Below are 27125 nucleotides of genomic sequence, written 5' to 3'. Positions count from 1 at the left end.
AGGTAATGGATACGAGGTCCCAGAGACCATCCCCAAATAATTCCTCACCCTTATAAGGCAGAGTCTCTATGCGCCTTTTAAAGTCAGCATCACCTGTCCAGTGACAGGTCTCTAATACCCTCCTGACAGAATGGTCATTACATTCATTTTGGATGCCAGCCGGCAAAATATCCCTCTGTGCATCCCTCATATATAAGACGACGTCTTTAATATGTTCTCATGTGTGACAGGGTCACCGACCACGCTGCAGCAGCACGATCTGCAGGTCTCAGTCTAGTACCTGAGTGCAGGGCCGGCAACAGAAATCTTGGGACCCGGTACAGTGATATCTCTGGGGCCCCCCTCAGATTATTTATAAGACATTGTTAATATGGGGAAAGACTCACCTGCGCTGCACTCCCCAGTAATTAGACCCGAACACCGCACAGCGGGTACTATACAGCCCTCACATCCCACCAGAAGAGGCCGGTGCAGGGTGCCGGAATCCTGGCCAGGGGAGCTGCCATGTCCCATAACTAAGCTGGACCTGGAAGAGCGGGTGCACACTCGCGCCGCTCAGTCACTGTGTGTGAGAGGCTCCTGTCACTCTGCCTACAGCTCGCTGCCCTATTTGGCAAGATGGCTGACATCACTGCCGGCCACTAAGTGGCGTATCCTTGGGGCCCCTCTTAGTCTTGGGGCCCGGTACAGGTGTCCCCTTTGACCCCCCCTGTCGCCGGCCCTGCCTGAGTGTGTAAATACAGACTTCAGGATAGCCTCCTGCTTTTTATCAACAGGTACCTATTAAAGTGGCCGTATCCTAAGACGGCAGTGCCACCTTTTTTGACAACCATGTGAGCGCCTTATCCACCCTAGGGGATATCTCCCAGCGTAACTTATCCTCTGGCGGGAAAAGGTACGCCATCAGTAACTTTTTAGAAATTACCAGTTTCTTAACGGGGGAACCCACGCTTTCACACACTTCATTCACTCATCTGATGGGGGAACAAAACACTGCCTGCTTTTTCTCCCCAAACATAAAACCCTTTTTTAGTGGTACTTGGGTTAATGTCAGAAATGTGTAACACATTTTTTATTGCCGGGATTAAGTCACGGATGTTCCTAGTGGATTGTGTATATGTCTCAACCTTGTCGACACTGGAGTCAGACTCCGTGTCGACATCTGTGTCTGCCATCTGAGTGAGCGGGCGTTTTTTGAGCCCCTGATGGCCTTTGAGACGCCTGGGCAGGCGCGGACTGAGAAGCTGGCTGTCCCACAGCTGTTACGTCATCCACCCTTTTATGTAAGGAGTTGACACTGTCGGTTAATACCTTTCACCTAACCATCCACTCTGGTGTCGACCCCACAGGGGGCGACATCACATTTATCGGCATCTGCTCCGTCACCATATAAGCCTCCTCATTAAACATGTCGACACAGCTGTACCGACACACCGCACACACACAGGGAATGCTCTGACTGAGGATAGGACCCCACAAAGCCCTTTGGGGAGACTGAGAGTATGCCAGCACACACCAGAGCGCTATATAATGTGGGGATTAACACTATAACTGAGTGAAATTTCCCCAATAGCTGCTTGTGTATATATATAATATTGCGCCTAAATTTAGTGGCCCCCCCCCCCTCTCTTTTTAACCCTTTGAGCCTGAAAACTACAGGGGAGAGCCTGGGGAGCTTTCTTCCAGCTGCACTGTGAAGAGAAAATGGCGCCAGTGTGTCTGAGGGAGATAGCTCCGCCCCTTTTTCGCAGACTTTTCTCCCGCTTTTTTCTGGATTCTGGCAGGGGTATTTACCACATATATAGCCTCTGGGGCTATATATTGTGGTATTTTTGCCAGCCAAGGTGTTAATATTGCTGCTCAGGGCGCCCCCCCCCCCAGCGCCCTGCACCCTCAGTGACCGGAGTGTGAGGTGTACATGAGGAGCAATGGCGCACAACTGCAGTGCTGTGCGCTTCCTTGGTGAAGACTGATGTCTTCTGCCGCCGATTTTCCGGACCTCTTCTTGCTTCTGGCTCTGTAAGGGGGACGGCGGCGCGGCTCCGGGACCGAACACCAAGGACTGGGCCTGCGGTCGATCCCTCTGGAGCTAATGGTGTCCAGTAGCCTAAGAAGCCCAATCCGGCTGCAAGCAGGCGAGTTCGCTTCTTCTCCCCTTAGTCCCTCGCTGCAGTGAGCCTGTTGCCAGCAGGTCTCACTGAAAATAAAAAACCTAAATCTATACTTTCTTTCTAAGGGCTCAGGAGAGCCCCTAGTGTGCATCCAACCTCGGCCGGGCACAAAATCTAACTGAGGCTTGGAGGAGGGTCATAGTGGGAGGAGCCAGTGCACACCAGGTGACCTAAAGCTTTCTTTAGTTGTGCCCAGTCTCCTGCGGAGCCGCTATTCCCCATGGTCCTTACGGAGTTCCCAGCATCCACTAGGACGTCAGAGAAATGGTAGAAATAAAAGGGTTTGATCTTTTAACAATTAAATGCTGTGTCCTACTTAAGGAGCTTTGCAGTGCACACTCCGGTGTGGAGTCTTTCAGGAATATTTCACAAGGCTGAAAAAGTAGCAGAACATTTATCTAATATCTTTCATACAGTTAGGAATGTCAGAACAACGCTATATACTCACAGAATTCATTTGTTCAGTGCTTACTACATGCTACCATATTTTAGTCAAAGTCTGTTTCACATCTCCTAGCTGATAACCTAGAAATAAATAAATCTCTCTGCAGCAATATATACTACAGCACCATTTTATATAAATCTCTTTTATCTGTTATAGCTGTTCATCATTTTGCATAGACTTAAAAAAATAGACAATCCGACAACTAAAATATGTTATTAGAGAATTTTCTTAGACAACTGCCCATATGTATTAAGAGCAAACAGCCTGTGAGAACCTTCCCATTGGGCTTTCTGACATCTCCCCACAATGCATTTGCCAACCCTGTGTCCACCGGGTCACCAAGCCTCCTAATGTGCTATACTCTCATGAGCATTCTGTTTCCAGCTCACTCAGCAGCAGACGTGACACATGTTGGCAAAGATGACACGGGAACAAGCATAATGACTGACAGCTTCAGACTGGAGCTGACAGATTGCACTACACTGATTCCGGGCCAGGTTCCGTTACACATCTCTCTACTGCTCTGTCCATGAGTAGCACAACGGGAAAACGGCTCTGTACACAGTGAACAAGGCACTATGGGGCCTATGTATGAAGATAAAAACATGCAGGTACAGTTCTGCATGACTAAGGCATCTTTATAGTATCTAATCTAAGGTTGTAGCAGGAGAAATCTATGTTTAGCGAAGTATCTACATAATTGTCTGTATTACCAGATCCCTCCCTGGCAGCGTGTGTGACCCACTAGCAGATGTGGACAAACTGCAGACATTAATAGATCAATCCCTATTTAGTAAAGCAAAAAAGGAAACAAGTAGAACTTGTTGCATTTATGATGAATCTGGAAAACATGGCAGGCAAATGCAAAGCGGTGATTACAAGTGCCCGGAATCTCCCCTCTAGAACAGACCTACTGATGAAATGATAGGTAATACTGTACATGGCACCTGCACTGGTTCTAGCTCCTTCCCACAGGGCAGTGTGATGTGTAGGTTTTTGCAGAAGATATACATCTTGTGCCCGGGGTTCGGAGAACATGCCAACACGTATACATTTTCTACCTATTGTGGTGGCATGCAAGTCACCCAATGCCAAGTGGCACTCTATATGCTGTGCCATTGCATATCATTCCAGATGCCCATGCAAATTCGCGCATAACATTCCAGTATAAAATTTTAGTACGAGTGTCTTTTTATTGTATAGATATTGTTTCCATGTGTTGCCACCAGGGAAGCTTGTGGGATCATTGCATTCCGTATATCCATTAAATATATTTATTCCCATGAACAGCTCTGTTACTGTACATCCTAACACACCCTGTCCCCACTCTGCCAGCACATCCAATGTACACTGTGTTACGCATGCATATGTGGGATATCATCCAGCCCAGGTGGTTTTGGATCACGCTTTGGGTCAGCGTCACACTGGAGATTTTTCTGCAGACATATTGGTTTTAAAATTCAGCCTGTAAAATCTCTGCAGATATCTTCCCATGAATATATAATGTGTTTAATTAGAGGATTTCACAATGGGGATTTTCCTCTCCTCTATTTGCCATCAAGAACGACTTTCCCCAGCTTTTAATGTTCTGCGATAAAGTACAGCTGTGGTATGTGACTGTTACCTGGTGCACTGAGTGTGTTCACAGCAATTTATTACAGATTTCTGGGCCTGATTCAGCGATGTACAGTAATGTGCCGCAGCTGCCAATATGTACGCAGTGACTGCAAAAATATGCAAATGCTGCAGCCGCACGTTACTTAAGGTGCCCATACACCTAAAGATTTTTCTTCCAATTTGGCTGGTTGGAACGAAAATCTGATAATGGATGGGCGCAAATGACATGGGTGGTCATTCCGAGTTGTTCGCTCGGTAATTTTCTTCGCATCGAAGCGATTTTCCGCTAACTGCGCATGCGCAATGTTCACACTGCGACTGCGCCAAATAAATTTGCTATGCAGTTAGGTATTTTACTCACGGCATTACGAGGTTTTTTTCTTCGTTCTGGTGATCGTAATGTGATTGACAGGAAGTGGGTGTTTCTAGGCGGAAACAGGCCGTTTTATGGGAGTGTTTGAAAAAACGCTACCGTTTCTGGGAAAAACTCGGGAGTGGCTGGAGAAGCGGAGGAGTGTCTGGGCGAACGCTGGGTGTGTTTGTGACGTCAAACCAGGAACGACAAGCACTGAACTGATCGCACAGGCAGAGTAAGTCTCGAGCTACTCAGAAACTGCAGAGAGGTCTTTTCGCAATATTGCGAATCTTTCGTTCGCAATTTTGATAAGCTAAGATTCACTCCCAGTAGGCGGCGGCTTAGCGTGTGCAAAGCTGCTAAAAGCAGCTTGCGAGCGAACAACTCGGAATGAGGGCCATGGATGGGAGCAAATGACGACCATTTCAAATGGTCAACTGTCATTAGCTCCCATATATTACCAGATTTTCTTTCCAACCAGCCGGATTGGAAGATAAATCTTTAGGTGTATGGGCACCTTTAGACGCACGCACAGTAAGCCAATAATCGCTCAACTGCAGAAAAATCAGGTTGGTGTTTATCTCTGAATGAGGCCCCTGTTTTGTTTTTGAATTGCCTATCAGTGTTCATCAGCGACTGGAAGCAGGAGGAAATTGCTGTACAACAATCACTCAGGATTATCTCTGTGAATACTGCAGCTGGCACATAGTCAGTGTGCTGTTACCATTAGCTTGTGTACTGACAAGATACCTCTTCTTAGTGCGGGTGTGGTATAACAGATCGACAGTGATATGGTCGACAGTCAAAAGGTTGGCACCAAATGGTCGACATGGATTTGGTCACCAGGTACAAAAACTCAACATATGAAAGGTCAACAAAGGTTAAAGTCGACAGATACATAAGGTTGATGGGGTCAAAATGAAAATGACAACATGACAACGGTCAACGCAAAAATGGTCAACACATTTTCTCGTCCAAATCTTGTATATTTAATGTAAAAACCATCAGTACAAACGTAGACGCTCGCCATTGTTCGGGCAAGGTGGCTCGCTTCACTCACCATAGGTTATGTGTCGACCATTTGTGTGTCAGTCATTGTCATGTTGACCTTTTGAACCTGTTGACCTTTTGTAAATGTCAGCCTAATGCATGTCGACCATATGTAGCGACATATTAGCTGTTGACCAATACATTGTCGATCTATCATCCGGATACCTTTTAGTACATAGCACCCAACTGTCACTACTGTCACACTCTCCCTGCCAGATTTTAACTGAACGACTGCAAAGGTTGACATTAGAAATGAATTTGTTTAAGGCAGATATTACAGATTTCAGAATTGTCATTACAAAGATTAATACTGTCTAATATAATTAGTGTATATTATGGAACTGCCTCCAAAACAAAATGCACATCATTAAAATCTCAATATTTTTGTCTTTTATAATTTATCACCCACATCTTTTTTTTTTTTTTAAATAACTAATTGACATATAAATATTACATTATAAATAATATAATCTCTTTTTACCTACATTACAGATAGTACAGACACCCTTTCGGGAATCCTGAATTAAATAAAAAAATAAGTGTTAGAAGCGGTGAGGATTCTTCAGCAAGGATATAGAAATCATCATTTCTTTGACCCTGTGTCACTGTCATTAGAATTAAAAAATCGGAAGAAGAGCTGGAGTCCATCTACGGGGTGCACAATGGGGACAGTCTGCATTTTGGGGAAACTTGGGGTGGCCAGCTCCCACTTGGCAGTACTAACAAGCTCTATGGTAAGAATCTTGAGTATGACTTGTGCCAATTCTTTGCCAATACAGCTTCGGACCCCACCTCCGAATGGAATATAATTGAATCTGCTAGCTTTCCCTTCATCTCTTTCCACACTGAACCGATCTGGGTCGAAGGATTCGGAATTCTGGTAAATGGCTGCGGTTTCATGGGTGTCCCTGATGCTGTACATAACGCTCCAGCCTTTGGGGATCTGGTAACCCTGTAATTAAGAAAATATAAGAAATGAATGCTCGATATCAAAAACCTTTTTCTTTTTTTTTTTTAAACCCACCAAATTAAAAAAGGATAGCTATGTTCAAATTAAAAGCAGAAAATAAAATATTATACGTCTAAATAATTGAATAATTAAAATAACATGTCCATTATTCAATCGTCCTACTATAATTTTTCAATGTAAGAGTTGCAGTGTATAATTTCTTAGTAATACTGAATCACTGTTACCAAAACTTTACCTTCAGAATTTCTCTACTTAAATGTAAAATACATTTTCTTTTCAACCAATAGGGGGCGACTAAGGAACACTCTTGTACAAAACACATTCCTTGAATTTGGCTTAAGAATTCCAAGCCTTGAGGTCCCTTTAATTGCTGATGGATTCTTCCTTTTGATTGTGTTACATTGTATTCACTCCTTATAATTTAATAATACAAATGCTAGTGACAGGTCCACATAGATCATGCGCTCACACAGTATTAGTGGGGGCAAGGGGCAAGGCATAAGAGGAGGAACAGAGCTGGGTAGCAACATTTACTGCATTATAGCACTGACAGGTACATTGAGATAAGTTACATTAAGATATGCATTCAAGTTCATGCTCTAATGCTCTACTAAACACCCACTCATACTCAAATGTATCTTTCACCAAGATATGTTTAGAGTTCCAGCTCATACTTACATGTAACTACATTGAGACATGTTCTATTGAGTGCCATACTCACATCCAGCCACATTAAGACATGTTTATTCAGTATCAGCTCATACTCACGTCCAGCCACATTAAGATGTGTTTGAGTGCTCGCTCATACTCACATCCGGCCATATTAAGATATGTGTCATGAAATACCAGCTCATACTTAAGTCCAACAACACTGAGATGCCTCATAGCATACCTGCTTATGTTAATTGATTACCAGCTCACACTCACATCCAACCTACAGTCATACTCATGTCCAGCAACATTTAGATATTTGTACAGAACAAGCCCAGAAATCCAGCCACTATAGGAAATGTTTATTTAGTACCATCTTATAATCACATGTAACCATATTAACACATTTTTAAAGATTAGCAGGTCATACTCACATCAGCCACATTACCATGTGTCATGAAGTACCAGCTCATACTCACATTAAGCCATACTGAGATGTCGCACACGGTATCAACTCATACTCACATGTATGCTATATGGTCTCATTAGGAATCAGCTTATACTCACATCCAACAACATTAGGACATGTTTATAGATTGCTGGATACAATTTGCTTCAAAGCTTTCACTAAAGGGGGGTACTCACGGGAGAGATGTGTGCTGAGCGATCTTAACACAGACCGCTCAGCACACATCTCTCTCCCCGCTCAGCACAGCGCGATGTGCTGAGCGAGGGGGAAAGCCGACGGGGGGGCGCTCACTTCACACAACGGTGAAGTGAGCGACTCGCTAGATTGAGCCTGCATGCAGCTCAATCTAGCATCGGCGATAGCGATGCGCGGGGCCGCGCATCGCTATCGCTGGAGGGCATACACACGGCAGATCTGTGCTTAAAATCTAAGCAATCTAGCAAGATTGCTTAGATTTTAAGCACGGATCTCTCCGTGTGTACCCCCCTTTAGATGTCTCATAGATTACCACCTGCCACACTAAGCCAGGTCTCAAAGAGAACCACCTCATACTCCTATCCTATCACACTGAGTCAGGTTTCATAACGTAGCAGCTCATACTCACATCCTGTCACACTGAGTCAGGTTTCATAGAGTACTAGCACATACTCACGTCGTGTCACACTGGGTCAGGTTTCATAAAGTACCAGCTCATACTCACATCCTGTCACACTGGGTCAGGTTTCATAGAGTACCAGCTCATACTCACATTCTGTCACACTGAGTCAGGTTTCATAAAGTACCAGCTCATACTCACATCCTGTCACATTGAGTCAGGTTTCATAGAGTACCAGCTCATACTCACATCCTGTCACACTGGGTCAGGTTTTATAAAGTACCAGCTCATACTCACATCCTGTCACACTAAACCAGGTCTCAAAGAGTACCAGCTCATACTCATATCCTGTAACACTGAGTCAGGTTTCATAGAGTACCAGCTCATACTCACATCCTGTCACACTGAGATGTCTCATAAAGTACTAGCACATACTCACATCCTGTCACACTGAGATGTCTCATAAAGTACTAGCACATACTCACATCCTGTCACACTAAGCCCGGTCTCAAACAGTACCACCTCATACTCATATCCTGTCACACTGAGTCAGGTTTCATAAAGTACCAGCTCATACTCACATCCTGTCACACTGAGCCAGGTTTCATAGAGTGCCAGCTCATACTCACATCCAAACACACTGAGATGCCTCATAGGGTACCTGGTCATAATCCCATCCAGCCAATCTAAGAGGAATTATAGTACACCAGCTTTTACTCACATACTGTCACACGTGTACTGACACTTCATATAGAATCAGCTCGTACTCACATTCAGCCACATTGAGATGCATCATAGGGCAGTACGGATGGTGTAATGGTTAGCATTACTGCCTCACAGCACTGAGGTCATAGGTACAATTCCCACCATGGCCCTAACTGTGTGGAGTTTGTATATTCTCTCCGTACTTGCGTGGGTTTCCTCCGGGTGCTCCGGTTTCCTCCCACAATCCAAAATATACTGGTAGGTTAATTGGCTCCCAACAAAATGAACGCTAGTGTGAATGTGTGTGTGTGTACATGTGGTAGGGAATATAGGGGGTGATTCAGACCTGATCGCTGCTGTGCGTTTTTGCACAGTGGGCAATCAGCGATTAACTGTGCATGCATATGTATCGCAATGCGCACGTGCGTCGCCAAACATGCATCGCCGGCTGGTGTGACATTCTAATCGCACACCCATTCGCATGGTTCAGGCCGTTTGTGGGTGGGAACTGACCATTTTCTGGGAGTGTCAGGAAAAATGCAGGCGTGCCCAAGTGTTTCAGGGAGGGTGTGTGACGTCAGCTCAGGCCCCGATCAGCCTGTTCTCATCACACTGTAGGAGTAAGACCTGGGCTGCGCACAGACTGCACACAGTGGTAAAAACCATTCAGTGGTGAGTGAGGTGTGAACGGATTTGCAGCTGTCCGCTGACGGAGGGTTTTTAGCACCTCGGCAGAGCTCTAGGCATAGGCAAACTAGGCAAATGTCTAGGGCCACAAGCTGCTTCTGCTGATTAAAATGATATGCAGCATGCCTATATTCTGTGTGTGACTGCGGCTCTATCTGCATATGAAATGCATTACTAATGTGTGTCATTATGTGTATAAGGTGTACTACAGTACTTGGTGGCGAAACGAATAGAAAGAGCACTACTGTGTGGTCTAATGTGAATAAAGAGCAATATGGTGTGGTGTAATGTGAATAAGGGGCACTACTGTGAGGAGTAACGTGGTACTATTGTGTGATGTCACGTGAATAAGAGACAATATTGCATGATATAATGTGAATAAAGTTGCAGTACTGTGCAGCGTAATTTCAACTGGCGGTATTATTGTGTGGCCATGCCCCTTCCCAGCAAGAACATGCACCGTTTTTGGCGGCACACCGAATGTGCACACTGTTCCTATTTAAAATAAGGTATAGGGGGTAGGAGCACCAAAATGAGGACTGCTATGGGGGAGGGGTGATGGTGCTGGGAAGGGGGTAGATGGTTAGAGGCGGAACTAGTCTCTGTGCTAGGGAGCACCAGCCAAAATCTTGCCTAGGGCATCATATTGGTTAGGGCTGGCTCTGCAGCTCGGCATACACATGCGATCGCACACTTGCATGGCGAATATACACTCCCCTTGGGCGGCGACTGTGTGATCGTAGGACAACAATTCTAGCAGCAAATTTGTTAGCAGTTGGGCAAAACCATGTGCACTGCAGGTGGGGCAGATATAACATTTGCAGAGAAAGTTAGATTTGGGTGGGTTATTTTGTTTCTGTGCAGGGTAAATACCGGCTGCTTTATTATTACACTGCAATTTAGATTTCAGTTTGAACACACCCCACCCAAATCTAACTCTCTCTGCACATCTTACATCTGCCCCCCCCGCAGTGCACATGGTTTTGCCCATTAGCTAACAAATTTGCTGCTGCGATTTAGGCCCTATAGATTGTAAACTCCACTGGGACATGGACTGATGTGAATGGAAAAATATTCTCCGCAAAGCGCTGCAGAATATGTGTGCGCTATTTAAATAACTGGTAATAAATAAATAAATCATAGGGTACTTGCTCATACTCATAAAGTACCAACGACCAGCTCCTAACTATCATTTTTCAAACACAGCCTGTAACATGGCAATTAAGAGCTGATTGGCTGGTACTTTAGGGGGTATGTACTAAGCAGTAAAAGAGTAGAGAAGTGAGCCAGTGGAGAAGTTGCCGTGGCAACCAATCAGCATTGAAGTAACATTTATCATTTGCATACTTTCAATTTATACAGAGCAGCTGATTGGTTGCCATAGGCAACTTCTACACTCGCTCATTTCTCCACAATTATCACTGTTTAGTACATTTCCCCATTTATCTCTGTCCACTTCCTATCTCTCCAAGGCTTAGTACTCAAGGGCAGATTTATTAAGCCTGGTGAAGTGATAAAGTGCATGGAGATAAAGTCCCAGCAGTAGCGGATCTTGCCACGGGCAAGCAGGACTTTTGCCCGGGGCGCCGCCATCCGGAGAGCGCCGGCGCCCTCCGGAGGGCGCTGCACCATGGCAAGATCCGCTGCTGCTGTGGTGCCCCCCGCAGCCGCTGTCCCGCTGTCTGCTGTGAAGGGAAACTAGACGCTACTCGTCTAGTTTTCCTTCCTAGAGAGGACCTTAACTGTAATAATGTGCGGTGCGCGTTGACGTCATCGCGCACCGCACAGCAAAGGTCCTCTCCACGAAGGGAACTAGACGCTTAGTGTCTAGTTTTCCTTCGTGGAGAGGACCTTTGCTGTGCGGTGCGCGATGACGTCATCGTGCACCGCACATCCTACTACAGTACAGGGGGCATAACTGACCCCGCCCTCTATATGAAGCCACGCCCCCTAATGCCGCCCGGGACGCAAGAAGCCCCGGAACCGGCCCTGAGTCCCAGCCAATCAGCTCCTAACTACCATGTAACAGGCTGAGTTTGAAAAAATAGGATTTTAATTACCTACCGGTAATCCTTTTCTAGTAGTCCGTAGAGGATACTGGGGTCCATTTAGTATCATGCGGTATAGACGAGTCCACTAGGAGCCATAGGCACTTTAAGAATTTGATAGTGTGGGCTGGCTCCTCCCTCTATGCCCCTCCTACCAGACTCAGTCTAGGAAACTGTGCCTGAGGATACGGACATACTTCGAGAGAAGGCTAGATCAGGATAGTGGTAAGATTCTGAACCAGCACACACAACAAGAGGAAAGCCAAGCTAACCAAACTTGACACAGGAACAGCAACGGCTGAACCAACATTACTTAACCAAGTAACAGTGTAGGAAGAACGAAGCACTGGGTGGGCGCCCAGTATACTCAACGGACTATGAGAAAAGGATTTACCGGTAGGTAATTAAAATCCAATTTTCTCTTACATCCTAGAGGTTTCTGGGGTCCACATTAGTACCATGGGGATGTACCAAAGCTCCCAAACCGGGTCAGAAAGTGCTGAGGTTCCTGCAGAACTGATTGACCAAACTGAAGGTCCTCAGAGGCCAAAGTATCGAACTTGTAGAACTTAGTAAACGTGTTCTAACCTGACCAAGTAGCTGCTCAGCAGAGCTGTAAAGCCGAGACACCCCGGGCTGCCGCCCAAGAAGAACCCAACGAACTAGTAGAGTGGGCCTGTACAGATTTTGGACATGGCAAACTTGCCGTGGAATAAGCATGCTGATAGTAAGTTTGATCCAGCGTGCAATAGTCTGCTTTGAAGCAGGACACCCAATCTTATTGGGATCATAAAGAACAAACAGCGAGTCTTTCTGTGACATCATAAAGTACAAACAGCGAGTCTTTCTGTGACACGCTGTTCTTTTCACATACACCTTCAAAGCCCACACAACATCCAAAGATTCTGGAGTAGCAGAGGTGTCAGTGACGGGTGGTCTTCAGGTTGCCGGCTGTCGGGATCCTGGCGCACAGTATACCGGTGCCGGAATCCCGACAGCCGGCATACCGACACTTTTTCTCCCTCGTGGGGGCCCACGACCCCCCTGGAGGGAGAATAAATAGCGTGCACCGTGCCCGCAGTGTGGCAAGCGCAGCGAGCCCGCAAGGGGCTCATTTGCGCTCACCACGCTGTCGGTATGCCGGCAGTCGGGCTTCCGGCGCCGGTATGCTGGTCGCCGGGAGCCCGGCCACCGGCATACCATACTACACCCGTCGGTGACAATGGAACCACAATAGGTTGGTTGATGTGAAATGCAGACGCCACCTTAGGAAGAAATGACTGACGAGTTCTGAGTTCAGCTCTGTCTTCATGGAAAATTAAATGAAGACTTTTGTGAGACAAAGCCCCCAGCTCCGAAACACGTCTTGCTGAAGCCAAGGCCAACAGTGTGACGGTCTTCCACATAAGATATTTTACGTACACCTCCTGTAACGGCTCAAACCAGTCCGATTGGGATCTCGATGTGGTGCTGCATTTCCTCCAAAGAGCCGTGGGAGGCACAAAGGGAGGGTGCATGTGCAGAACACCTTTTAAGAACGTCTGGACCTCAGGGAGAGAAGCCAATTGATTCTGAAAGACAATGGACAAGGCCGAAATCTGGACTTTTAAGGAGACCAGACATAGGCCCACATCCACTCCTGCTTGTAGAAAAAGCAGGAAATGTCCCAGATAGAATTCCACCGCAGAATATTTTCTGCTCTCACACCAAGAGACGTATTTCTTCCTAATACAATGGTAATACTTATACGGTACCCCTTTCCTGGCTTGGATCATAGTCGGGATAACCTTGTTAGGGATCCCTCTCCTGGCTAGAATCAGCCGTTCAACTTCCATGCCGGCAAATGTAGCCGTGGTAAGTCCTGATAGACGAACGGGCCCTGTTGCAGAAGATCCTCGCGAAGAGGAAGAGGCCACGGATCTTCGAGGATCTCCAGAAGGTCCGCGTACCAGGCCCTCCTTGGCCAGTCCGGAGCAATTAGAATTGCTTGAACCTTTTCCCTTTTTATTCTCTTTAGAATTCTTGGGATCAGAGGAAGTGGAGGAAACACGTACACCCTCTGATAGACCCATGGAGTCGTCAGGGCGTCTACCACCACCGCCTGTGGGTCTCTCGACCTGGAATAGTACCGCTTGAGCTTCTTGTTGAGACGGGAGGCCATCATGTTGATCTGTGGATATCCCCATCAACTTGTCAAGCACCTGAACACCTCCGGGTGAAAGCCCCACTCCCCCGGGTGCAAGTTGTGTCTGCTGAGGAAGTCTGCTTCCCAGTTGTCTACTCCTGGAATGAAGACCGCTGACAACACCACAGCGTTTCTCTCTGCCCAGAGGAGAATTCTTGACACCTCTGACATTGCTGCTTTGCTTTTCGTTCCACCCTGACGGTTTATGTACGTTACTGCCGTCACATTGTTCGACTGGACCTGAATGGCCTGATCTTGAAGAAGATGTGAGGCCTGCAGAAGGGCGTTGTATATGGCCCTGAGTTCCAGAATGTTGATTGGAAGGACAACTTCCTGACTGGACCATCTTCTTTGTGACTGCTCCCCAACCTCTGAGGCTTGCGTCTGTGGTTAACAGAATCCAATTTTGAATTCCGAACCTCCGACCCTCGATGAGGTGAAAAGTTTGTAGCCACCACAGAAGGTAGATCCTGGCTTTTGGTGACAGACGGATCATCTGGTGCATGTGAAGATGCGATACTGACCATTTGTCCAACAGATCGAGCTGGAAGGGTCTTGCGTGAAACCTTCCATATTGAAGAGCTTCGTAAGAGGCCACCATTTTCCCCGGAAGGCGAATGCATAGATGTACCAATATCCGGGTTGGCTTCAGGACATCCCGAACCATCGACTGGATCACTAATGCCTTTTCCAACGGAAGGAACACCTTCTGCGACTCCGTATCCAGTATCATTCCCAGGAATGGGAGCCTCCGTGTTGGCTCTAGGTGAGATTTCGGAAGGTTCAGAATCCACCCATGATTCTGGTGAAGTTTGGTTGAGAGAGCAATGCTGTCCAGCAACCTTTCCCTGGATGGTGCTTTTATCAGGAGATCGTCCAGGTACGGAATTATGTTCACTCCCTGTTTGCAGAGTAGAAACATCATCTCTGCCATCACCTTGGTGCCATGGAGAGACCAAATGGCAGGGCCTGGAACTGGTAGTGACAGTCCTGAAGTGCAAATTGTAGGTAAGCCTGATGAGACAGCCAAATCAGAATGTGAAGGTACGCATCCTTGATATCCAGAGATACTAAGAATTCCCCCTCCTCCAGACCGGAGATCACCGCTCTCAGAGACTCCATCTTGAATTTGAACACTCATAAGTATGGGTTCAACGACTTGAGGTTCAAAATTGGTCTTACTGAACCGTCCAGTTTCGGTACTACAAACAAGTTGGAATAGTACCCCTTGTTTAACTGATGAGGTGGAACTGGAACAATGACGTGAGTCTGTACCAGTTTTTGGATGGCATGTTGTAAAGTAACACTTGCCTCTTGTGAAACTGGCAAGCCTGATTTGAAGAATCTGTGAGGTGGGAGCTCTTGGAACTCCAGTCTGTAGCCCTGGGAAATAAGATTTATGACCCAGGGATCCTGGCACGAATTTGATCAGATCTGACTGACGAATTGTAGGCGTGCTCCTACCTGACAGCCTTCCAGGCATTGCGATCCACCGTCATGCTGAAGTCTTTGAGGAAGCAGAGCTCTGTTCCTGAGCACCTGCTGTTGTTGGTTTGCGTGGTTTACCCCTTGCGCCGCTGGAGGATGTAGAAGCACCTCTGGATTTGCCCTTGAACTTGGCCGTCCGAAAAGGACTGTAACTTAGAAGCTGAATAAGTCTTCTTGGTTGGGGGTGGGGGGGGGGGGCTGCGGAAGGAAGATACGTAGACTTACCCGCAGTAGCTGTGGAGATCCATTTGTCTAATTCATCTCCGAACAAGGCCTCTCCTGTGAATGGTAGGCCTTCTACGCCTATCCTGGAATCCGCGCCAGCAGTCCACTGGCGTAGCCACAAGCCCCTGCGTGCCGACACTGCCATAGCGGTGGTGCGTGCGTTAAGCATGCCTATTTCCTTTATGGCTTCCACCATAAAGTTTGCAGAGTCCTGTATATGCTGCAAGAGTAAGACAACAACCCCCCTAGATAAGGAATCTAACCCCTCAATTAGGTTACCTGACCATTTAGCAATGGCTTTAGTGATCCTCACACATGCAATAGTGGGTCTTTGGGCACCCCAGCAGCTGTGTACAATGATTTGAGTGTAGTCTCAATTTTTTCAATCAGCCGTATCTTTCAGGGAGGCTGCACCAGGAACAGGCAATACAATTTTACGTGACAGGACTGATGCGTCCACTATCGCTGGATTTTCCCATTTTTTCCTATCCTCCATAGGAAAAGGAAAAGGTGAGGGCAACCTTTTAGGGATCTGAAACTTCTTATCAGGATTAACCCATGGTTCTTCAAACAGGGTATTCAATTCCATTGACGCAAATGACTGAGGACTTTTTTTTTTTTTACATTAAAGTGAGATTCCTCACACTCCTCTGACGCCTTATCAGGAACATGCAGAACATCTCTGATAGCCTCTATAAGAGCCTCTATTCCCTGTGACAGAGCTGCATCCCGCCTCTGAGTCCACCTCTCCCTCCTCCATGTCTGACCTGTCAGCGTCAGAGTCAGACTGCAGGATATGGGCCAGAGATCACTTTTGCGGACAAATGGGAGGGGACTGAGACGCTGTCTTGGGTACTGAGTCTCTGTTCATAAACTCATCCACAGTCTGTTTTAAGTATTGTGTCTCTTTCTCAATGTGGGACAATTTTGTAGAAAGAGTTGAGATCATTCCCTTAAGAGAATTAACCTATTCCGGTCCAGCCCCGCTAGACTGTGAACCCTGGGTATGCAGTAGTGAGCCCCCTGGTGAAGAGAAACACTCTGCTGTACAAGACACACACTCTGTGCCTGACATAATGTAATGTGACAGCACGCACACACAGGAAAGGTTAAGCACAATTAACCCACAAAGACACAGAGTTGTTTGGAGCCAGCCCCCACCGTGCCCTTATCACTAATGCCAAGCTTAGCCTGGTAGCAGACTAAGTACCTGATAGGGGACTTAGTACACCAATAATCACTCCCCCCCTGCTATGACCCCCTGGCACTGCTGAGGTAATCTGGAGTCACACTGGAGGAGCTGCGCGTCCCTGTCCTGTCAGCGTCTGTGTCCACTGCAGAGGGAAAATGGGGACGATGAGCTGCTGGATCCTCTCATAGTGAAGCCCCGCCCCTGCAATGGCGCGCGGTCTTCCCGCTTTTTTTATACTGGCTGAGGAATCTGGTGCTTAAAATGGAGAGAACCATTTTAAGGCTATTGTGCCAGTGTGGGTACTGTGTACAGTGTACAGGGACGCAGTTGTGTACTGTGTCCGGAGACGCATTCCGCCCCGTGTAGAAGCCGTGCGTCTCCATACCCTCATGCCGCCATAATGGCCAGCGCCCGACTAGCGCTCAGTACTCACCACTCTTCATTCTTCTGGCTCTGTTAGGGGTGGCGGCGTGCTGCACGCTCGCCATGGTGGGGTTTGCGAATAGGTCCCCCAGGAGCTCAGTGTCCTGTCAGCGGGGAACGGGACCATTAACCCTTCAAGAGGTTGGGCCGTTTTTCCCCCTAAGTCCCACGAAGCAGGCAGGCTGGTGCCAACCAGCCCTGCATGAAAACAACATAGAAAATAAATGCAGAAAACTCTTCAGGAGCTTCCTTCAGCATGAGCGGCTCCTCCTGGCACATTTTCTAAACTGAGTCTAGTAGGAGGGGCATAGAGGGAGGAGCCAGCCCACACTATCAAATTCTTAAAGTGCCCATGGCTCCTAGTGGACCCGTCTATACCCCATGGTACTAAATGGACCCCAGTATCCTCTAGGACTTAATAGAAACGACAGTTTGGAGCTGACTAGCTGGAACTTTGGGAGTAATTCAGATCTGATCGTAGATGTGCTAAATTTAGCACATCTACGAATAGTTACTCAGACATCCGGGGGAATGCCCAGCACAGGGCTAGTCCTCCTCGCATGTCTGACTCTGCCCCCACCCCCACCCCCCTCCCGAACGGAAGGGTGCAAAACCATTGCACGGTGGTGATGCTGTTGCACCTGGTGAGTAGCTCCCTGCCTACACAGTTCCTGCATGCTAGCAGGCGGCTACCCGCAGCGTCCCGGGTCACAGCGGCTGTGAGTGATGTCACACATCAACTGCTACCCGCCCCTGCAGCGGTCCGTACACGCCTGCGTTGTCCGGACCGCGCCCTGCCAACGCCGTTCTGACGCCATTGGCAGGCCCCCTCCCACCCCGTGACCACCTCTGCCTGTCAATCAGGCAGAGGCGATCGCAGCCCAGAGATGCTGATAGCATCTCACTGGGCTCCCGGGGTGTGTACACGCATTGAGCCTGCTACGCGTGCGCACTCCACAAAGGCATTCAGACTGTGATACAGTTTGAATTACATATCTTATCCAGCCGTACTGAGATATCTCATAGATTACTAGCTCATACTCACATCCAGCGTCACTGAGATGTCTCATATAGAACCAGCTCATACTCACATCCAGCACCACTGAGATGTCTCATATAGAATCAGCTCATACTCACATCCAGCACCACTGAGATGTCTCAGAGTACTAGCTCATACTCACATCCAGCCACACTGAGGTATCTCAGAGTACCAGCTCATACTCGCATCCAGCCACACTGAGGTATCTCAGAGTATCAGCTCATACTCACTTCCAGCCACACTGAGGTATCTCATATAGAACCAGTTAATACTCACATCCAGCAACACTGAGATATCTCATAGAGTGCTAGTTGATACTCGCATCCAACCACATAGAGATATCTCATAGAGCACCAGCTCATACTCACATCCAGCCATACTGAGATGTCTCATATAGAACCAGCTCATACTCACATCCAGCAACACTGAGATATCTCATAGAGCACCAGCTCATACTCACATCCAACCACACTGAGATGTATCATATAGAACAAGTTCATATTCACATCCAGCCACATTGAGATGTCTCAGAGTCCTAGTTCATACTCACATCCAGCCACACTGAGGTATCTCATATAGAACCAGCTCATACATCCAGCCATATTGAGATGTCTCATAGAGTCCAAGTTCATACTCACATCCAAACACACAGAGATATCTCATAGAGTATACTCATGTCTAGCCACACTGTGATATATCATATAGAACCAGAACCAGCTCATACTCACATCCAGCCACACTGTGATATGTCATATAGAGCCAGCTCATACTCACATCCAGCCGCACTGTGATGTCTCATGGAATACCAGCTCATACTCACAATCAGCCACACTGAGGTATCTCAGAGTACCAGTTCATACTAACATGCAGCCATGTCCCTTATATTATCAGCTCAAACAGAGCTTCTATTCACATCCAGCCACACTGAGATATCTCATAGAGTATACGCACATCCAACTCACATCCAGCCACACTGAGATATCTCATAGAGCTCATACTCACATCTAACCACACTGAGATGTCTATATAGAACCAACTCATACTCACATCCAGCCACACTTTGATGTCTCATATAGAACCAGCTCATACTCACATCCAGCCACACAGAGATATCTCATAGAATACCAGTTCATACTACTCACATCCAGCCACACTGAGGTATCTCAGAGTACTAGCTCATACAGCCACATTGAGATGTCTCATCTAGAACCAGCTCATACTCACATCCAGACACACAGAGATATCTCATAGAGTACCAGCTCATACTCACATCCAGCCACACTGAGGTATCTCATAAAAAATCAGCTGATACTCACATTCAGCCACATTGAAATGTCTCAGAGTACTAATTCATACTCACATCCAACCACACAAAGATATCTCATAGAGTACTTACTCATACTCACATCCAGCCACACTGACGTATCTCAGAGTACCAGCTCATACTCACTTCCAGCCACACTGAGAAATCTCAAATAGAACAAGCTCATACTCACATCTAGCCATGTCCCTTATATTATCAGCTCAAACAGAGCTTCTACTCACATCCAGCCACACTGAGAAATCTCATAGAGTACCAGCTCATACTCACATCCAGCCACACTGAGAAATCTCTCAAATCCAGCCATACTGAGAAATATCAAGAGTACCAGCTCATACTCACTTCCAGCCACACTGAGATGTCTCATATAGAACCAGCTCATACTCACATCCAGCAACACTGAGATATCTCATAGAGTACCAGCTTATACTCACATCCAGCAACACTGAGATATCTCATAGAGTACCAGCTTATATTCACATTCACATCCAGCCACACTGAGGAATCTCAGAGTACTAGCTCATACAGCCACATTGAGATGTCTCATCTAGAACCAGCTCATACTCACATCCAGACACACAGAGATATCTCATAGAGTACCAGCTCATACTCACATCCAGCCACACTGAGGTATCTCATAAAGAATCAGCTGATACTCACATTCAGCCACACTGAAATGTCTCAGAGTACTAGTTCATACTCACATCCAACCACACAAAGATATCTCATAGAGTACTTACTCATACTCACATCCAGCCACACTGAGGTATCTCAGAGTACCAGCTCATACTCACTTCCAGCCACACTGAGAAATCTCAAATAGAACAAGATCATACTCACATCTAGCCATGTCCCTTATATTATCAGCTCAAACAGAGCTTCTACTCACATCCAGCCAGACTGAGAAATCTCATAGTGTACCAGCTCATACTCACATCCAGCCACACTGAGAAATCTCTCAAATCCAGCCATACTGAGAAATATCAAGAGTACCAGCTCATACTCACTTCCAGCCACACTGAGATGTCTCCTATAGAACCAGCTCATACTCACATCCAGCAACACTGAGATATCTCATAGAGTACCAGCTTATACTCACATCCAGCAACACTGAGATATCTCATAGAGTACCAGCTTATACTCACATTCAGCCATGTCCCCTATATTATCAGATCAAACACAATTCTCAGGCATACCCCAAAACAGAGCTTATACTCACATCTAGTTCAAAGGTTTGAAGAGCAGTTCTGTAACCCCCAGAGACTGGTGGGAGCAGTCGGAGTACCTCCTTCACTACACAGTCCAGATAGTGAAGTCCTTTCAATTTCTCCAAAGTCATGTTCATCTGGCAGGTGCACTCAGACTTTAGTCCATGAGGTTCTTCTGGTAACGTGGTAGTACCCAGGTGGTAAAGTGCTGTATCCTGCTTGTACAATGCACCATTACACTGGTGCTCCCAGTTCATACCATCATGGCATCTTCTTTCCAGAGGACAAATCTGTTCTCTCACGTTTCTATCTGCTAACATGAGTTTTGTCTGCTCCCATATCTTTGTCACATGCCCCTCAGGGCCCAGGAGAGATGAGTGGCAACCTGCAGTCACACATTGCTCATCCAATCTGTTGTTATTTGGGTTATCTGAATGGAGACACTGGCACTGCTTGTTTAACCCATGTGATGCCAGTTCCTGCTTGAGCTTGTGTATGGCAGATGGATGCTTGAGTAAGAGAAGTATGAGGGAGGTGCTGGCACTCGCAGTGGTGAAGAAGGCAGCAAACATAAGCTCAATAGCCGATTCCTGTGTAACAAGAGACTGTGGTAATGAGCGTGTTCTCGCACACTGACATTATGCTGTATATCATGATTCAGCCTCTAATTAATTGTATTCATCAGTCTGAGACACTGAGACAGCAGGAGAAAGGGAAGGAGAGTGAGATACTGTGGGTAAATGTAATATAATATATATTTTATATATATATATATATATATATATATATAAAACAGTGCAGACGTACGGCACTCAAAACCACTTGGCAAGAAAATGACAGAAGCACGTTTGCTCTACAACGTTTCAAATTCTATTTGAGTTTTTCATCAGGTAAACATGATGTTTACCTGATGAAAAACTCAAATAGAGTTTGAAACGTTGTAAAGCAAACGTGCTTCTGTCATTTTCTTGCCAAGTGGTTTTGAGTGCCGTACGTCTGTGCTGTTGTACTTTCTATTTGTAAGGGCACCAAACCCAGCTGTATCTACCTCGTGGAGTGCCGGGTCTGCTGCATTGTGTATATTGGGGGTCATTCCGAGTTGTTCGCTCGTTATTTTTTTCTCGCAACGGAGCGATTAGTCGCTAATGCGCATGCGCAATGTCCGCAGTGCGACTGCGCCAAGTAAATTTGCTATGCAGTTAGGTATTTTACTCACGGCATTACAAGGTTTTTTCTTCGTTCTGGTGTTCGTAATGTGATTGACAGGAAGTGGGTGTTTCTGGGCGGAAACTGGCCGTTTTATGGGTGTGTGCGAAAAAACGCTACCGTTTCTGGGAAAAACGCGGGAGTGGCTGGAGAAACGGAGGAGTGTCTGGGCGAACACTGGGTGTGTTTGTGACGTCAAACCAGGAACGACAAGCACTGAACTGATCGCACTGGCAGAGTAAGTCTCGAGCTACTCAGAAACTGCACAGAGAAGTCTTTTCGCAATATTGCGAATCTTTCGTTCGCAATTTTGAGAAGCTAAGATTCACTCCCAGTAGGCGGCGGCTTAGCGTGTGCAAAGCTGCTAAAAGCAGCTTGCGAGCGAACAACTCGGAATGACCACCATTATACATATATATATATATATATATATATATATATATATATAAACGAAGACTACGGCGCTTAGGTGCAGATTTGTGTTATCTATACCTTAAGTGAAAGTAACCTTTTGTAAAAATAAAAAATAAATAAAGAACACTTCTCAATATATTATATGAGCGGCAGCTTATAGTACATACACATGTGCTTGGCATGCACACATAAGTATTTAAAAGAATTGGTGAATATAAGCGCCCAAGAGTGTAATTTGTATAACCGGGTAAAAATGAAGGTATCAAGAGAAGGTATGTTAAAGCCAGTTTAGACAACTTATCTGAAAACCAGAGAAGCTTAGTTCAAGCGGTACTTCTTTATCGCTTAATACATGTAGAAAAAACAAAGGAAAGCAAACATAGTGTGTACCGTTTTTAAAATTCAAATTTCAAAATATATCACTGCCAAAAAGTCATTAGGCTCAATTAGGGAACCAGCATATTCCCAAGATGCAATCAATATATAGCCTGGGCAGTGTATATATAGAAGATAAAAATATTTAATACACGTAATGACATAAAAATACATAAAAATACATAAAAATACATGAATAGCTGTATATCATGCGTACAGAATAAAAGATTATATCAAGCTTATCTGTCCATAAATAGCTGGAATGCATGCGTACAGAATTCAAAAATATATATGGCTTATCTGTCCATAAGAGGAAATGTCAGCAGGTAGTCCCAACGCGTTTCGTCCGTCATCAACAGGACTTCATCAAGATGACGGACGAAAATGGTTTGTCCTGAGGAAGGGGGTACGTCCCCCGAAACGTAGACGTGAATAAACACTGAGTGGTTCTGTTTGACCATATTATCAGCCTTCGAGTGCCGCCTTTCTTCTCCACATGCATTGAGGTAGCAACAACCTCTTAGGAGGGCACCGGAGCAAGTAACCTGTCGGGAGGGGTGAGTGCCGGACCACACAGAGGATTGATTTTATATATATATATATATATATATATATATATAAAATCTGGAATGGTCATTTAGAAAGCAATTTGCTGGCTACCGCTATATACTTTAGTATTAAGGGGGTTCCAGTAAGAAGTGACCACAGGTAGACTCCATGGGAAACATTCTAACCTGTACATTAGGGGTATTCAACATTCTAACCTGTACAATAGGGGTATTCAACATTCAGCCAACCAGCTGCTGTAAAACTACACATTCCAGCATGCCTTGCTATAGTTTTGCTATTAGAGCATGCTAGCAACCAGTGAGATTTTAGTTATCTTTTATCTAGTACAGGCTATAAAATGACAGTTGGTCGCTATGGGCAACGCCTCCACATTCTCTCTCTCTCTAGGGTTTGATACAGGAGTGGTTCTAGGCACGGGCAAGCAGGGCGGGCCCCCGGGGCGTCCATAGAGAGGAGCAGGCAGCCAGAGACAGAGCAGCAGCGGTCAGGAAGCAGGAGGGGGGCTGGTGAGTATTTTTTTGTGTGTGTGTGTGTGGCACAGCTACTGGGGGCACAGCTACAGGGGGCAAATCTACTGGCGGCACAAATACAGGGGGCAAATCTACTGGGGGCACAACTACTGGGGGCATACTGTGGCCATGCCCCTTCCCTATGAAGCCACGCCCCTCCCCTATGAAGCCACGCACGATCCCATATGATCGGCACGCACTAACTCTGTTTTACCTGTCGGGGGAGGGGGGCAAAGGAAACTTTCGCCCTGGGCACCACAAGATCTAGAGCTCTGGTTTGATACACCTCCCCCTAGGCTCATATTTACTGTACTGATTGTTGTGTGCTTGCTTCTGTTAATTAGATTTTATTTAATTTAAATATCATAACACTTAAAAAATAGGATTTTGATAACCTACCGGTAAATCCTTTTCTCCTAGTCCGTAGAGGATGCTGGGGACGACATCAAGACCATGGGGTATAGACGTGATCCGCAGGAGACATGGGCACTCCAAAGACTTTTCATTGGGTGTGAACTGGCTCCTCCCTCTATGCCCCTCCTCCAGACCTCAGTTGTAGGAACTGTGCCCAGGGAGACTGACATTTTGAGGAAAGGAACTACTTAACTAGTGGTGAGATATCTACCAACTCACACCCTCAACCATGCCGCACACATGACATTCAACATAACACACGCCAACAGGCATGAACTAATTGCAGCAACATGCTGAAACCAAAATAACACAACTTGTGTAACTGTAATAACTAAACTGCAGGTAAAGTACGCACTGGGACGGGCGCCCAGCATCCTCTACGGACTAGGAGAAAAGGATTTACCGGTAGGTTATCAAAATCCTATTTTCTCATACTAGAGGATGCTGGGGACGACATCAAGACCATGGGGTCTATACCAAAGCTCCAGTACGGGCGGGAGAGTGCGGATGACCCTGCAGCACCGATTGACCAAACTTTAGGTCCTCATCGGCCAAGGTGTCAAACTTGTAGAACTTAGCAAATGTGTTTGACCCTGACCAAGTAGCTGCTCGGCAAAGTTGTAATGCTGAGCCCCCCCGGGCAGCCGCCCAGGATGAGCCCACCTTCCTAGTGGAGTGGGCCTTTACCGACGTCGGTAATGGCAATCCAGCCGTAGTATGAGCTTGCTGAATTGTATTTCTAATCCAACGTGCAATAGTCTGCTTGGAAGCAGGACAGCCAATCTTGTTGTGATCATACATGACAAACAGAGCCTCTGTTTTCCATATACGAGCTGTTCTAGCAACATAGATTTTCAAAGCTCTAACCAATCTAGAGACTTTGAATCAGTGAATGTGTCAGTAACTACTGGCACTAACAATAGGTTGGTTTATGTGAAAAGCAGAAACCACCTTTGGAAGAAAATGTTGGCGAGTTCGCAACTCTGCCCTATCTTCATGGAAAATCAGGTAAGGGCTCTTGTGAGACAAGGCCCCCAATTCCGACACCTGCCTTGCGGATGCCAATGCCAAAAGCATCACCACTTTCCAAGTGAGAAACTTCAACTCTATCTTTTGTAGAGGCTCAAACCAATCCGATTGAAGGAACTGCAACACCACGTTAAGGTCCCATGGTGCCACTGGAGGCACGAATGGAGGCTGGATGTGCAGAACCCCTTTCACGAAGGTCTGAACCTCTGGAAGAGAGGCCAATTGTTTTTGGAAGAACACTGACAAGGCCGAAATCTGGACCTTGATTGATCCCAATCGTAGGCCCGCCTCCACACCATCCTGCAAAAAAATGGAGAAAACGTCCTAAGTGAAACTCTTACATAGGAGCTTTCTTGGATTCACACCAAGACACATATTTTACTCCCTTTCTGGCCTGAATAAGGGTGGGGATGACCTCCTTAGGAATACCCTTCCTGGCTAGGATACGGCGCTCAACAGCCATGCCGTCAAACATAGCCGTGGTAAGTCTTGGTACACACACGGCCCCTGCTGCAGCAGGTCCTCCCGAGGAGGAAGAGGCCGAGGATCTCCTATGAGTAACTGCTGAAGATCTGGGTACCAAGCCCTTCTTGGCCAGTCTGGGACAATGAAGATTGCTCGAACCCTTGTTTTTCTTATGATCCTGAGTACTTTTGGGATCAGCGGAAGTGGAGGGAAAATATACACTGACGGAAACACCCACCAGTGCATCCACTGCTACTGCTTGAGGGTCTCTCGACTTGGAACAGTATCTCTGAAGCTTCTTGTTGAGACGAGACGCCATCATGTCTATTTGAGGAACTCCCCAAAGACTTGTCACCTCTGCGAAGACTTCTTGGTGGAGGCCCCACTCTCCTGGATGGAGATCGTGTCTGCTGAGGAAGCCTGCTTCCCAGTTGTCTAATCCCGGAATGAATATTGCCGACAAAGCTTGTAGATGATTTCTGCCCAGCGGAGGATTTTTGTCGCCTCTGCCATTGCCGCTCTGCTTTTTGTTCCGCCCTGCCTGTTTATGTATGCGACTGCTGTAACATTGTCCGCCTAGATCTGCACGGGACGGTCTTGAAGAAGATGTACCGCTTGTTGAAGGCCGTTGTAAATGGCTCTTAGCTCCAGAACATTTATGTGAAGGCAGGCTTCCTGTTGTGACCAACGTCCCTGGAAGTTTTCTCCCTGAGAGACTGCTCCCCAGCCTCGGAGACTTGCATCCGTGGTTACTAGGACCCAGTCCTGAATCCCGAACATGCGTACCTCTAGCAGGTGAGAGCTGTGAAACCATCACAGGAGCGAAATCCTGGTTTTTGTCGACAGGATTATCTTTCTGTGCATGTGTAGGTGTGACCCCGACCACTTGTCCAACAGGTCCCACTGGAATACTCTGGCATGGAACCTGCCAAACTGTATGGCCTCGTAGGCCGCCACCATCTTCCCCAGCAACCAAATGCACTGATGGATCGACACACTTGATGGTTTCAATATCTGTTTTACCATTTTCTGGATTTCCAGAGCCTTTTACAGCGGAAGAAATACTCTCTCAACTTCTGTGTCCAGAATCATCCCGAGGAAAGACAACCTTGTCGTCGGTTCCAACTGTGACTTTGGGTAATTTATGATCCACCCGTGTTGTTGGAGTATTGACAGGGAGAGGGATATGTTTTGTAATAACTGCTCCCTGGATCTCGCCTTTATCAGGAGGTCGTCCAGATAAGGGATTATATTGACTCTTTTCTGACGAAGGAGGACCATCATCTCCGCCATCACCTT

General features: G+C 46.5%; 1 protein-coding gene across 5 annotated transcripts in view; it reads right to left on the bottom strand.

Annotated features, from left to right (window-relative positions):
* Positions 1 to 2738: 2738 nt before the first annotated feature.
* The window catches only part of LOC135056638 (cytochrome P450 26C1-like), a 40385-nt gene continuing 15998 nt past the window's right edge, over positions 2739 to 27125 (bottom strand). For all 5 annotated transcript variants that reach the window (XM_063962062.1, XM_063962061.1, XM_063962060.1 and 2 more), the window contains 2 exons: positions 20856 to 21434; positions 2739 to 6590 (listed from right to left, as the gene is read on the bottom strand). In XM_063962062.1, coding sequence (XP_063818132.1) covers positions 6222 to 6590; positions 20856 to 21434 — 948 coding nt within the window. In that variant the 3' untranslated portion in view covers positions 2739 to 6221. The remainder of the gene's footprint in view (positions 6591 to 20855; positions 21435 to 27125) is intronic.

Source organism: Pseudophryne corroboree, chromosome 3 (assembly GCF_028390025.1).
Source record: "Pseudophryne corroboree isolate aPseCor3 chromosome 3, aPseCor3.hap2, whole genome shotgun sequence".
In the NCBI taxonomy this organism is placed as follows: Eukaryota; Metazoa; Chordata; class Amphibia; order Anura; family Myobatrachidae; genus Pseudophryne; species Pseudophryne corroboree.
Note: the sequence above shows the minus strand (reverse complement) of the source record. Positions and strands in the feature narration are given on the sequence as shown.